Source organism: Danio aesculapii, chromosome 11 (genome assembly GCF_903798145.1).
Source record: "Danio aesculapii chromosome 11, fDanAes4.1, whole genome shotgun sequence".
Taxonomy (NCBI): Eukaryota; Metazoa; Chordata; class Actinopteri; order Cypriniformes; family Danionidae; genus Danio; species Danio aesculapii.
This window is the reverse complement of record NC_079445.1, coordinates 7,148,322-7,162,322: the sequence shown is the minus strand read 5'-3', so window position 1 is coordinate 7,162,322 and position 14,001 is coordinate 7,148,322. Positions and strand designations below refer to the sequence as shown.

The 14,001-nt window shown below is 35.9% G+C and overlaps 1 protein-coding gene across 5 annotated transcripts in view; it reads right to left on the bottom strand.

Moving 5' to 3' along the window:
- ect2 (epithelial cell transforming 2) overlaps positions 1 to 14,001 on the bottom strand; it is an 80,855-nt gene that overhangs the window by 25,816 nt on the left and 41,038 nt on the right. For all 5 annotated transcript variants that reach the window (XM_056468603.1, XM_056468604.1, XM_056468600.1 and 2 more), the window contains 7 exons: positions 12,764 to 12,883; positions 12,620 to 12,688; positions 12,395 to 12,505; positions 10,729 to 10,825; positions 10,399 to 10,480; positions 10,154 to 10,232; positions 4,997 to 5,116 (listed from right to left, as the gene is read on the bottom strand). In XM_056468603.1, coding sequence (XP_056324578.1) covers positions 4,997 to 5,116; positions 10,154 to 10,232; positions 10,399 to 10,480; positions 10,729 to 10,825; positions 12,395 to 12,505; positions 12,620 to 12,688; positions 12,764 to 12,883 — 678 coding nt within the window. The remainder of the gene's footprint in view (positions 1 to 4,996; positions 5,117 to 10,153; positions 10,233 to 10,398; positions 10,481 to 10,728; positions 10,826 to 12,394; positions 12,506 to 12,619; positions 12,689 to 12,763; positions 12,884 to 14,001) is intronic.

Sequence of the window (14,001 nt, the reverse complement as noted above, 5' to 3'; positions counted from 1 at the left end):
AGGACAGCAGATATTGACAGGAAGTAAAGTTGTAGAGGGGGGATGGGAAAGATCAAGGAGTCTGGACTCAAATTTGAGATGTCAAAATGCAGTCAGGCATCAAGTTTACACTAATATCTTTTAGTTTTAAAATGCATACGTGTTGCTATGGTTACGCCAACCTTCCACACTACCCCGGAGTTTTCAAGCACCGAAAACGAAAGTTCGGAGACCAATTTGGTTTTAAAACACTGCTGCTCCATGTCAGTGTGGATGGTGGAAGACGGAGACATCTGAAAATGGAGGCATGGCTGCTGATTTCATCTGATTGGGGCTTTTTCTCAATATAAAGCGCACAAAGTTCAGTCTTGCACCCTTTCCTTAAGTTCAGACTTCGCAAGTTTGATTTGGAAAACAAACCCTTAAAGACACAACAGGTAAATCTTCAAAGAGAAGAGGTAGGAGAATGTCTGCAACCCCATCTGTTTTCAAACGGGACCAGTGATGTGCACTTTCAGCGGCTTACATAAATATTAAGTCATCCAAACATGTGTCGCTCCACACTGTGTAAGGCCCAGTTTACACTAATACGTTTTAGTTTTAAAACAGTGTTTTAGAATGAAAACGATCCACGTCCACACTGGTGTTTCACCTAGCGTTTCTGAAAAGATCTCAGTCCACACTATACTGCTCGAAAACTCCATGGTAGCAAAACATGCGTTTTAAAACTGAAACGCATTAGTGTAAACAGGGCCTCAGACTACAAGTCGGCACACTGACCACTAAGCTATTGGCACAAAATAGATTACTCTTTAAAATTGTTAGTTACCTTTTTTAACAAATATAAAAAGAGTCGAACTACGAGAGCTTTGTTGTTTGTTTATAAGGAAAACTCATTTTCATTTAGAGCCACTTCAGCATTATTTCTGCCCGTACAGGGCCAGTTATATCTGTAACATATCATAAAAGCTATATTTTTCATGCTAAAACAATTTTTTTGTCCTAACTATGTGAAAATTGACGTGAAAAACTTCTATTTTAGAAACCGTTTCTATTTTGAAGACGTTGCAGCAAAACAACAGCATAAACTTACATGACAGTTACCACCCAAGGTACATATTATGTGCTTTATTCAGTGTTAAATGCTACCAATGTGAGTTTGAACATCATTTGCCATACCAAATAGCAGCAGCAGCAGATACCTCACTTCAGACCGGTCTAGACAAATGACTAGCAAACGGTTTGAAAACGAAAGTCACAACTGTGACTCAATGCAAACCAACAATATCAGTCACCCAGCACTGTATTTTAACGATGTTAAATGTGTTCAAATTTGTATTAAAGGTCCTGTGAAGTGCTTCGAAAAATGCATTTATATTCGATGTTTAATGTAATCAACCAAAACACGAGGAGAGGGTGGAACAGTGTAGCTCCTCCCCTTTTTAAAAAACAGCCAATAGTGTTTTATCACAGCTCTGCCAATGAGAGTGGTTAAGCTCAAGCGCCTCAAATGAAAAGCAAATAAAAAAAGCATCTAGAAAGGGGCGGGGCTTGTCAGATACTAGAGATCATTTGATTGGTTATGGTGTGATGAGAAACTGCAGTATGAAATGACGTGAATAAAACCGCTGATACATTTGGCTGGAAAGTGAAAAAGTACAAGCTTTGGATGCTTATATCAGTTTTATATCTACTAAATGTGAATTGTGTCACTGTTTTGGGGCACACTGGCTTTTAGATATCGTAAAAATGAATAATACCGATACTAACATCTAAAATACTATATTTTAATTTCATCAGACCTTTAATTAGGCTTTATCTGTTACCCTTTTGTCAGGAGTGCAGTGGCTGATATTTAACTGAATGGCTGGTATTTAAAAGTTTCTGTTGTGTCATGTCACGTATGGTACAGACAATCAAGTTTCTTGTCACATCATGCGTAGTTGTACAGTATGTCCTGACTATATAAAATGTTACTATTCCTTAACATATCGTTAAATAATTCTCTTCAGTTCTTTATAACATATTAAAGTATGAATAAATACATGTATTTGGATAAAAATAAAATGGAAGTTACTTCTCTGGGCTATTTTAAAATGAATCCTTTTATCAGTTTAAGAAACCCATATTATTTCAAGTAATAACAAATATCAGACAAGTCCTTTTCTACAAAACTTGACACATTTTAGAGAAGCAAAACTACGGAACAAATAACTTTAGCTGGGTCACAAAAACAAACATGCATTATGTAGTTTTTATATACACAATATAAAGCAGCATGGACTTTTATTATAATGCTTCACACATTATATGAGTTCACACAATCAAATTTAATATCTTAAACTTATGTAGAAGATGTGATTGAAGCAAATTCTGTGCATTGGCATCACACATTTTACATCATTCGTGTCACCCTGTTTACATTGACTTTCTAATCTAATCACACGAATACTTAAATTCGCATTTGGTGTGTTAGATATTCTCTCGCAGGTCACATAAAATTATATTGTGAGTTGGATTTGGCCCGAGGGCCTTGAGTTTATGTGGTTTTTACTCTTTGTTTTATTACATATTGAGGAGTATTGTACCATGTAGAGAATTTCTAATAATCAAAAAGCATTTTAATTAACAAGATACATGCTCATCGAAGAAGAGGTGTTTTTAAAGTCATTGTCAAAATCAATTCAATTTGATTTTATTATTACTTTGTAGATTTTTGCCTTTATAGTGATAGGACACTAGTTAGGCAGGAAGCAATGTTTGCAAGGATTTGAACCACCTGAAACAGTTGAACAGGCACACGGACCACAAGAATATACCAGCACAGACTAAATAGATATTACCTTTCATAAACAAATGGAAAGATAAAGATACATGTGCAAGAATGGCATGCTCACACTAGGGTTTGGCAATGTCGACCAATTTGGCACCGTATGATGTCTAATGTGAAACATCGCAATGGACGATGGGATCGTCGTTGATGGCAGTGCTAAATTTATCATTTATAAATAATTAATTCATTCATAACAAATTATTTATTTGTAGCCTACCGTTTTAACTACCTGACCCGCATGGTCTTTGTTTTACCCATAATCCAATCATTAATAAATAAAGATAAGTTACACACAAATTACCACCTGTCAATCAGTTTTTCCGCAGGACTCTGGCATGAATAGGCAGAGCGATCGGTGTTGTTATAATGGCGTCGACAAACTTGGTTGGTTAAAAAATGGTGCACAACCAACAGGAACCAACCAACAGTATCTGAGGGTTTCGCTAAAATTACCAAGTACAAGCGTGAAAGCGAAAGACTGAAGCAGTGTACTGACAATGACAAGTTACCTGGTAGATTCAAAAGACCGAAGAGCCGTTAGAGACAAGATGAATATCACGTTTAACAACTAAAGTGAGACACGATCCAGCGGTACATCCTCGATAAACTGTCAGACTTGCGTATATACTGCTGCATATGCCTATGTTTGTGTGTGGTCACGTGATGCGAGTTTTCAGCTGTATAGTGTGGAAGGAGGGCTTTTCAGAAATGCTTGATGAAATGCCAGTGTGGACGTGGATCGTTTTAGTTCTAAATTGCCATATTAGTGTAAACGGGGCAGTGTGTATTTTTTCGTAGGGGTGTGAACCTACACTGGTCTCAAGGTTCATCTGGTATCATGCCATCAATTCGGTTCAATTCGATATCTCGGTGCATTGACGATGCTCTCCATACAGAACAAGATTTTTTTTAATTAAAATCTATAAATATGTTAATATTTATATATTATTTGTAATACAATTTTGTGCTTTAATACAAGCAGTGAGATCTGAACTGTACTTTTACTTGCTCAAAGAAAACTCTTTTTGAAGGCTTTAGACAAAACTCCAATACATGACTAGGAATAATAAACGGGAGAAAACGGACTACTTGATCTACAAACAATTTCATGACTATACATAAAAAGTAAAATAATATAAGAAAAAATATATCAGTTTGCAACATCAAGTAGCATAACGAGCCCTTTTTAATGTCTAAAAATGAATGTAAGTGAATGAGTCTGGAAGTCTCAAGCCAAAAAGATTCCAATGGCTGCGCCAGTTCGTACATCAAGAATAAGGTAAATATGTGCATAATATGCGGTTATCACAGATAATCCGCAATAGACGCAAACTCACACAAAAGACACAGAAGAACAGCCGAGAGGAGAGGAAAAGTTACCTCACAAACACGCCAGCAGGTCAAATGTCCAAAGTGAGACAGAGAGAGGCAGAGATGGAGTTTAACAGCATTTCTCACTAGTAAGGAAATAGCAGCTTGTGTGCTGTACCTTCTTCAGGTGTCAGTGAAAGACTGTCCACCAAACTCACAAGCAGTGAATTTTGCACAATTATCTGCTTTAAGTAGTTGGAGCTTTTTATTTACTCGCCCTCGTCTCCTTTACCACAGTATTCTACCGCAACATAGCGCATAGGAGATAAAGGATGTCAGTATGTAATAACCGGTTATGATTACTGAACCGATATCGAATTGTCCACACCTGCATTGCACCGAAGGAACAATTAATTTTGACATCCCTAATTTTTCGCGAGCAGGTTGCTATTGCGACTGGGGCGAGGCGGGGGATTGTGATGCCAGCTCAACATCGTTATGTCTATCGGCGATGGACGATGGCATCGTCTATCGACCCAATCCTAGCTCACACACACACACACATAATAATAATAATTATTATAACAACAACAACAACAACACTACTACTACGTCACCTAACCATGTACCAACTACAGATAAAGTGCAGTCAATCTGGTACTTGACATTCACTTAAAATCTATTTACTTATGCAATGAGAGTGTAATAATACCAAAACCATAAATAAAATCCAGCTAGTACTTTGCCATCATACGGCTTACAATAACAACACAACAAACATGATCAGATATCAAGATTAATGCATTTGATTTGTATAATGAAACCATTTTTTAAATTTATATCCACTTTGCAAAGCGGAAAACTAAACTTTACCTCCAAACAGTCGTTGAACAGGAAAAGTGTGACATGTTCTCCCCGATCGCAGGGTTTGTCTCCCAGAGCAATGGTTTCCACCCTGTGAACCAGACTTCGATGTGACGACAACAGGTTGGCCTGTAGGTGGAAAAAAATAAATAAATAAATAAAGAAATAAAGAAATAAAAATACATTAGCTGCCATGTTGCAAAACTTTAACAAACGTTGCAGTAAATCAATTCATTATAAGCGAGGACTGTGCTGAATTTTGCTCAATCGATCCGAGCGCTTGATGAACATGCTGAATTTGCTGTCTCAGTGTTGTTCCTGGATCCCACTCATGCTGCTTCAGTTCCCATGAGCTACAAAAGCCAAACTGATCCAGGAAAAGCACCCCCCAATCTGAGGGTGATCATTGGTTTGGCAGCCCTGGTCTCTGGACGCAGCTGTTCTGGGGCGAGTCTGACAGGAGACAACATGAGCTGACTCACTCTGATCCATTTAGTGGTGAGAGGATGTTACTGAGAAGCATGGCTGTATCTCCCAGCATGGAGAAGAGAGGAACAGCAGCCAACAATAAAGCATGATACTTTAACATTGACAATGGGTATGATTTCCTTTCTTCAGCTAGTGAGAAATTAAGGTTTTGATGAAAAACATGAGGATTTTTCTCCATTAATGCAAGTGATCAAGGCTCAAAATATTTTCGATGTTTCAAAATATTTAGGCTGTAGCAAAGCAATCCGCATAAACTCAACGATCAGTAATTTTCAGTCAATAAAATTTAAAGTTATTTCTTACAGACATGCAAAGACAAAACAAAATAAGATCAATTTACTGCTAAAATCACTAGTCCAACTTGTCAGGACAGCAAGTATAAACAACAGAGACTGATCAATGTATAAGCCTCTCTGATTAATCTCCACCAGTAGTTGATTCCTGGAGCTATGTGCAAAATATTCCTCCTCATATATATGGTGAGAGGGACATATAGAGGTAAACTTGGGTTGCGCAATTAATCAAAATCTAATCGTAATTTGAAACGTTGCGATTAGCTAATGGCAAGAGGGTCCGATATGAAATATGTTTTAATTTCCCCCACCCAGAGCAAATGTGTGACAGTCTTACTAGCCAATTGAGTGAGCACACTTCCGTTCTGTCAATCAGAATTGCGCAACCAAACTATGCGGAACGCCCACAATAAAAAGAAACAGGAAAGCGTGGATAAGTGGGATGATGGCATCTGCTGCCTTAGAAGCATTAGTAGACTAATATCAAAGAAGCACAGGACATTGGTAATATAGGAATATTTTGGTTTCAAAGTCACAAAAAATGAAAGTTTAATGTTTTGATAACGTCATGTGTATTGTGGATTTGTGGCTCGCGATGTAGGTATGTGCGTCATCTGTAGTGACTGACTGCTATGTAATGTGCTATAAAAATATAATTTGTCATTTCATTTTCATAGGACCATTATATATAGATGCATTAGTTGCAGAATTCTAAACCAGTTTAACGATTTAAATACTTCTTATCGGATATTACGTCATTCAGTGTGACTATGCGCATGACTTTACGGAGAGCTTACGACATACTAACTATGGTTGGCTTTAACACGTTAACAAATTTAGTTACAAACTAGCTAGTAGTTACAAAGCCCCTAGTGTAGACTTTACCTTCCAATTTAAATAAAGAACTTACAAACAGCTGGTGCAACCCTACCCAGGAGATAACTAATGCTATAACGCACTACCACGCTAAAGACATGGTGCCTTTTAATGAAGTGACCAAAGAGGGATTTTAAAAAAAAAACTCCTCTAAATGCAGGATAGGAGATTTACTGTACACTTCCGTCTCGTACCTATTTTAGCCATTTTGGAGTACCACAGCTGTACGTTTAACGTCATAATATTTTGTGTAGCATCTGTGATAATTATTTTGAGACAATATACGCTACAGAAAGGCTCTTTTCAGCTATGTTAGCTTGCAGAGCCTTCTGTATTTTTATAATTATTATTTTTTGTTTGTATAATAAGCTACACTATCTCCCCAATTTGAGCTCAACTTATTTACAGAAAGGTAAGGTCATTTTATTTGTGTTTACTGTTTGCTGTAGAGAAAGATGAGTATTTAATTTCTGAATATTTAAAAACTAATATATAGCTTTTCAGTTCCTTTAACTAACACTCACTGCATGTTTGCAAAGTCTGCTAACCTAGCCTACTGTTAATTCATGTTAATTTGTTATAAACCGTATAGGCTGTACCCAGTCAAAACTCAAAGTGAAACTGAAATGTTGCCTAAGGGCATATTAAAGGATTCTGTCCTTAACAACATCAAAAAAAGGGGGTAACACTTTTTATTTTGATTGTCCATTTGAGTATTAGTAGACTGTCTGCTTACTATTGGTTGATATTGCTCCTTAAACAGACATTTAACTGACTGTAAGAAACTTTGTAAGTACATGTCAATTTACGCTAACCATAACCCAAACTCCAACCTTAATCCCAACCTAACAGTCTACTTATAATCTAATGAGAATTAGTTGGCATGTAGAAGCTATGTAACTTAAATTCAACAAACGGAGCATCAAAATAAAGTGTGACCAAAGAAAAAAAAGTTTAAAAAGAGCATTAAACTAGTTGCATTTGTTTTTGTTTATGTATTAATTATTTAAGTGAAATGTAAGCTATTTCATGTAGGTCTATGTATTATTTTTATATATCCAATTTTATTATGGTGGTATTTTTTTATGAACATACCTTTTTTGGTTACATGTTAACGATTAATGTTTGGTTAACAAGCGCTTTTAAAATTATGCAAAAGTCACATGAATTCCAACAAAAAACGGTTTACACTGCGGTCAGACTGCAAAACATCAGATCTGTACCTGATTTAATACCACATATGAAAGTGGCACAAATCAGAATTGAAAAGATCAGATTCCATGCGGTTTGGGCTGTTCACACTGTCATGACGAAAACAGATCTGAGGCACACGTGGGCGCAAAAAAAAAAAAAAAAAGAAAAAAAGATTTAGGACATATTTGCCTGCAGTGCAAACGTATCACTCTTGATGTACCTGTTTCTGACTTTTGAATAACCTCTCGCATAACCTGATATTGGCGCGATTATGCATTAACAATGATCTGAACTATTACAGTGGTGGTCAAATGCATATTTATATTTTAATATCATTTAAGATACAGATCACAACAAATTATTGACATCTTGTTTTGATGTCATTCATAGGGGGGGTTGGTAAATCAAGAGCTAATTGGGGGGGGGCTGAATGGGGTCAGAGCCCCCCAAAACACCCCTGTAATTCGCACCCTGGTTATCAGCTATTACGGTCTAACCTAGCCATCGGTAATGTCGAAATTCAATATCGGTTGACCTCTACTAAACAGATACACAACTTGACCAATCAGACCAATTTTTTCCTAACCATATTAATATGATCCAAACAAAGCAAGCTCTGACAACAAAAGGTGCTAGCCATTAAAGCATCCAGGATAAGAACACAAACACTAAAGCGCCACACAACATACAGCCCTATACACTGTAAAACAACTACTCAACTTTTAGACAGCACTCAATCTTCACACAAGTAAACAGTTGTTGTGCTGGCAAAACCATATGCATGACACTGAGACCTAAACAGTTTTGTGAAGCAAATATTTGCACAGCTGGACTAATGTAAGCATTTGCAGATAGATTTGTTTCCCTCTAGAAAAGGATTGTTTTGTTTGAGAAACCCTTATTTGTCCGCTGTATTACTATTCTGTTGCCTAAATATGGTTTTTGGTCTTTGGTCACTCAAGAATGGCTTGTGCACTTACAATGGATGAAGAAAAATAACAGAATTTTCTTGTTTAAAAACCTTAATTTCTCTTGTTCTGAAGAAAAAAAAACAAAAACATTTTGGTCGTCATGAGGGGGAGTAAATGATCAGAAAACTATTCCTTTTACAGAGTATATACAAGAAACAGAGAGTGAAATTCAACACCTTTTAAGACTCTTACCATACATTTTAAGACCTTATAACAACTTTTCAACCACAAACACTGGAGACATTTTAACTTGCAGTATATTTACTAAATTTTAATGTAAGAAACTAATCCAAAACTAAAACATTATTCATATACTGAATAAAAATCTATTAAATTAGCAAATTCCGCAGGTTGGCACCTATAGAACTGCAGAAATAATGGTGTTGCCTTGGTTACTGCAGTAAACAATCACGCAGCATGATGCCAAATCTAATGGGCTTGTAGTGATTTCATAAACTACACAGCATCCTGATATTCGCAGATTAAATTCAGGCAAACTTTAGCATACAACCATACACTGCATAGTCAAAAATGCTACAACATTTAATACCTTGCAAAATAGCATTTAAGACTTTTAAATACATTTTAAGGGCCTTAATCTCTATACATGATCAACTTTTAATACTTTTTAAGACCCCGCGGACAACCCGTTTTAAAATAAACCTATGTAGCATTTAACGCATCTCTTGAAGTTTACTTTTAATGTTATTCAAGTTTTTCAGCATCATAAACAGTCAATTTAATGTTACATAACCATTTCCCATTGTTTCTGACATTTATTAACACACCATTTCCGCTATAGTACTTTTAAAATGAGAAATTGACCCCACAATTTACACAACCAAAAAAACTATATATAAGTGACCTCTATTGCAAAACTGTTGAATAATAAACAGTTGTTGGGATGTAAATGGGCAGTGATGTGTTATTGTGCTTGATGCTCTGACCTCAACACTGTGATGATTTCTGAATGACCTGCTTTTATAACTTCGCTTTCATGGTCTGGATGGGCTGGCGGGTGAGATTTGCTTGGTGAATGTTGGAGTGCGCTTACATCATACACTTATTTCAAAAGAGCGGGAAAAATCCCGTTGGTCATAATATGGTCAGTTTAGTTCTGTTGGTTGAAGGGGTGTGGAAACGATTTGAGTTATTTGAAAGCTGTAACGGCCACTGAAATAACATCTTTCATTCCGATCTGTCGACTCGAAGCTTCAAAAGACTTGGAATATAGCACTACTTGTATGAAGTCAAGCAGCACTGTGGGAAAGTGATTCCTTTAAACTCAAAAGATGTGTGTAAATGTAGAAAACTTCCAGAGAAGTAAATACAAAATTACTCACAGGACAGCCGTCCACCTCATAAACAACATCAAAGATCTGCTTCTGTCCTTCTGTTTTCCTTTTATCCTCATTTATGTGGCTGTGAATTTGAGAGAGAGAAAGAAAGAAACAGCTCTTTAGCTAAAAGCCACTGCTTTAGTCAATGATTCTGGCCCTTCAACATGTTCTGGTTGCTGAAATTAGTTCTTGGTGCAACATTAGTTTGTTTCAAGGACGGTTTTTATATAAGGGCAATAAGGACTCACGTCATCACTTCCTTGAGAGACTCGATGGCCTTTTCAAGTGTCACTTTATCTGGGTTGTCATCTGATGTGTGTTTCTTTATATCTGCAAAGAGCAAAAATACATTCAAAAGCTTGTTTACTTGTATGAGCATACATTGGCTTAACATTTTATTTATTTATTTATTTTTAATGAAAAATGTGGACAGTTTGTAAAGTAATTTAATTTAGCACATCCTGAATCGATCGTAAACTCTATTTAGACCCTATGGATTCAGCTCGGTTTACTGAAAAGGAACAGCTGTTTGTGTGTCTATCAGTTGCATCATGCCATAGCCATATTATGTGGGTTACCATTCAGCAGGAGGGCGACGCTTGGCAGTCTCTGCACGGGACGAATCAAAAGCTCAACGAGAGTCTGACGGCCACATTCTGGTTTAGACTGATTAATCTGAATAACAAAATGAGAAAGAAAAATGTGAATAAACAGTCTTCAATAAAACTCCATTAGAATCTCGTAAACAGAGCAAAATTCACTGTATTTTTAATGCTTATTCTAAAAATATCAAAAATATGTTCACCCAAAGGAAGACCAAGGCAACAAAATAAAAGTAGAAAGAAAAGAAAGAAAAAGTAGGAAAGAAAGAAAGGAAAAATGAGAAAGAAAGAAAGAAATTAAGAAAGATAACAGCTAGGGAAAGAAAGAAAAGTAGAAAGGAGAAAACATAGTAGGAAGAAAGTAATGTAGAAAAGAAAGAAAGAAAGAAAGAAAGAAAGAAAGAAAGAAAGAAAGAAAGAAAAGCAGCAAAGAAGAGAGAACAGTGGGTGGGGGAACAAGCAAAAGTAGGAAGGAAAAAAAGAAAAAAGAAAGAAAGAGAAAGAAGGAAAAGAAATAAAAAGAAAGAAAGAAAAAGAGGGTAAAAATTGTAAAAAAAAGAAAAAAAGAAAGGTGACCACTGGAAAAAAGAATTTGGAAAAAGAAAGAAAGAAAGAAAGAAAGAAAGAAAGAATGATAGAAAGTACAAAAGAAAAGAAAAGACAGAAAGAAAGGAAAAGAAAGAACAAAAAAAATAGAAAAGAAAGAAAAAAGGTAAGAAAGAAACGAAAAGTAGGGGGAAAAGTAGAAAAGAAAGAAAGAAAGAACAGTGGAAAAGGAAAAACAAGCAAAAGTGGGAAGGAAAGAAAGAGGAAAATAGTAAAGAAAGATAACAGCTGGAAAAAGAAAAATAGGAAAGAAAGAATGAAAGAAAAAAGATGGAAAGTAGGAAAGTATGAAAGAAAGAAATATAGAAAGTACAAAAGAAAAAAGGTAGGGAAAAAAGTAGGAAAGTAAGAAAAAAAGAAAGAAAGAAAAAAGGAAAGAAAGAAAAATATAAAGTACGAAGTATGAAAGAAAGCAAGTACCAAAGGAAAAAAGTACGAAAGAAAGTAGTACGAAAGAAAAAGAAAGAAAGAAGAGAAAGAAAAAAGGTAGAAAAGAAAGGAAAAGTGGGGGGGGGTAGGAAAAAGCTAGAAAGTATGAAAGAAAAAAGTATGAAAGAAAAAGAAAGAAAAAAGGAGGAAAGAAACAAAGTAGGGGGAAAGTAGGAAAGAAAGGAAGAACAAAGAAAAAAAGAAAGAAAAGAAAAAAGGTAGGAAAAGAAACAAAAAATAGGGGGGGGGGAAGTAGGAATGAAAGAAAGAACGAAAAAAAAGAATGAAAGAAAAAAGAAAGAAGAGAAAAGAAAGAAAAAAGGTAGGAAAGAAACGAAAAGGGGGAAATTAGCAAAGAAAGAAAAAAGTACCAAAGAAAAAGAAAAAAGAAAGAAAGATAGTCTAGTCAACCTTTCAGCTGTACCATCTGATAAAACAATTCTGATCCATAGTAAACAGAGCTGACAGAAACCCATTCAAACATGACTGTATTTGCCAACATTTTAACACTCGAAAACCATCAGAAGCATGAGCACCCTAAGCTTCTACCAAAGACTGAAAGAAAGAAAAGAAACTCCTCATATGCACTAAAAAGACCTGACAGTACCTTCAGGAAGGCATGAAACCTGGGCTTCTGTCTCTCGCATCTCACTATGGTCTCTTTGCTCATCTCAAAGAAGTTGACAAATGGTGGGTAGGCCTTCACCAGCTCTCCAGACTGAGAGGGAATTTGAAAAAATAAAGAGAGATCACAAAAGCTGCCATTCAGCCTTTGACTGCGTTATGAGCTGCACGCCAGAGGAGGTCGAGTTCAAAGCTTCATCGCACTCACATATTTCAGGATAATGTCTCCAACGCTCCTCTCTTCAGACCAGTTCATCACCAGCTCCTCCAGATCCGCCTGTCAAAGCACATTCATCAGCCAACACGCACAACACAGCCTTTAACTCAGCGTTTTAGAAAGGTTATTGCCTACCTTTATTCTCGTGTGCACTTCATAGATGTCTGGAATGCTGCCAAAGATGGTCTTGATCTCTTCCTGTGCCAGAATGGGGCCGCCCACCTGCCCCTCTTTTTCCAGCGGATATTTGAAGAGCTGAAAGGAGCCATGAACAAAGGAAATTAGATCAAGCCAGGACGGACTCCGATATGTTCGCTAATGGAGCAGGACTTGACGGTAAAGGTCTGCATTCCTACGGGATCACTAAAGGAACCGATTCGAATTTGGGACTAAACCTCTGATTTGCAGGCATGAGAGGGTGATAGTTCGAAGAGATGTCAGCCAAAGTGCGGAGTCAGAGTTGAGTGGGGTCCTAAAATAAACCCTGTGATGGCAACACTGGCAAAAATGTTTTTAAAAAACGTTTCTTATGCGCAGTAAGAATACTCGCTTTGATCAAAAATACAGTAAAAGCCACACTGTGAAGCGTCATAACTATTTAATAACGGCTTTTTAATTTTAATCGATTTTAAAAAGTAATTTATTTCTGTGATGGAAGATCCGCGTTTTTAGATGCCACGCGATCCTTTAGAAATTATTTAAAGAGGATTCTTATGCCATCTTCAGAACTTTTCTAGAATAAAAAGTTTAAAATAAACATTTATTTGGAATTGAACTCTTTGGAACATGAATTCATTTAGAATTTAGTTAAATAAAAGTATCAATGAATCTGAATAATAGCTTACTACTTAAAACAAAATGAATAAATGATTGAAAAGATGCACAAAAGATGATCTAAAAGTAGACAAGTATCAAATTTGACAAAGTATGATTTTGACTAGTCAAAGAGTGAAAGCTAAAAGTTATAAGGTTTTATTTAGAGACAAGTGATTATGTTTGCTAGCCTGAAATATCATGCTTAACATGTTGCTTGGATTAAAATAAAGAAATAATAGAAAAGAAAGAAAGAAAAAGAAAAAGAGGAAAAAAAATTGTAAAAAAAAAAAGTAACAACTGGAAAAAAGAATTAGGAAAGAAAGAAAGTACGAATAAAAGAGAACGAAAGAAAGTACAAAAGAATGAAAGAAAAATAGAAAGATAGAAAGTACAAAAGAAAAAGAAAGAAGTATGAATTAAAGAAAGAAAGTACGAAAGAAAAGAAAGATAAAAAGTACAAAAAAAATTGAAGAAAAAAAGGTTAGAAAGAACGAAAAGTAGGGGGAAAAGTAGAAAACGAAAGACAGAAAAGAACAGTGGAAATGGAAAAACAAGCA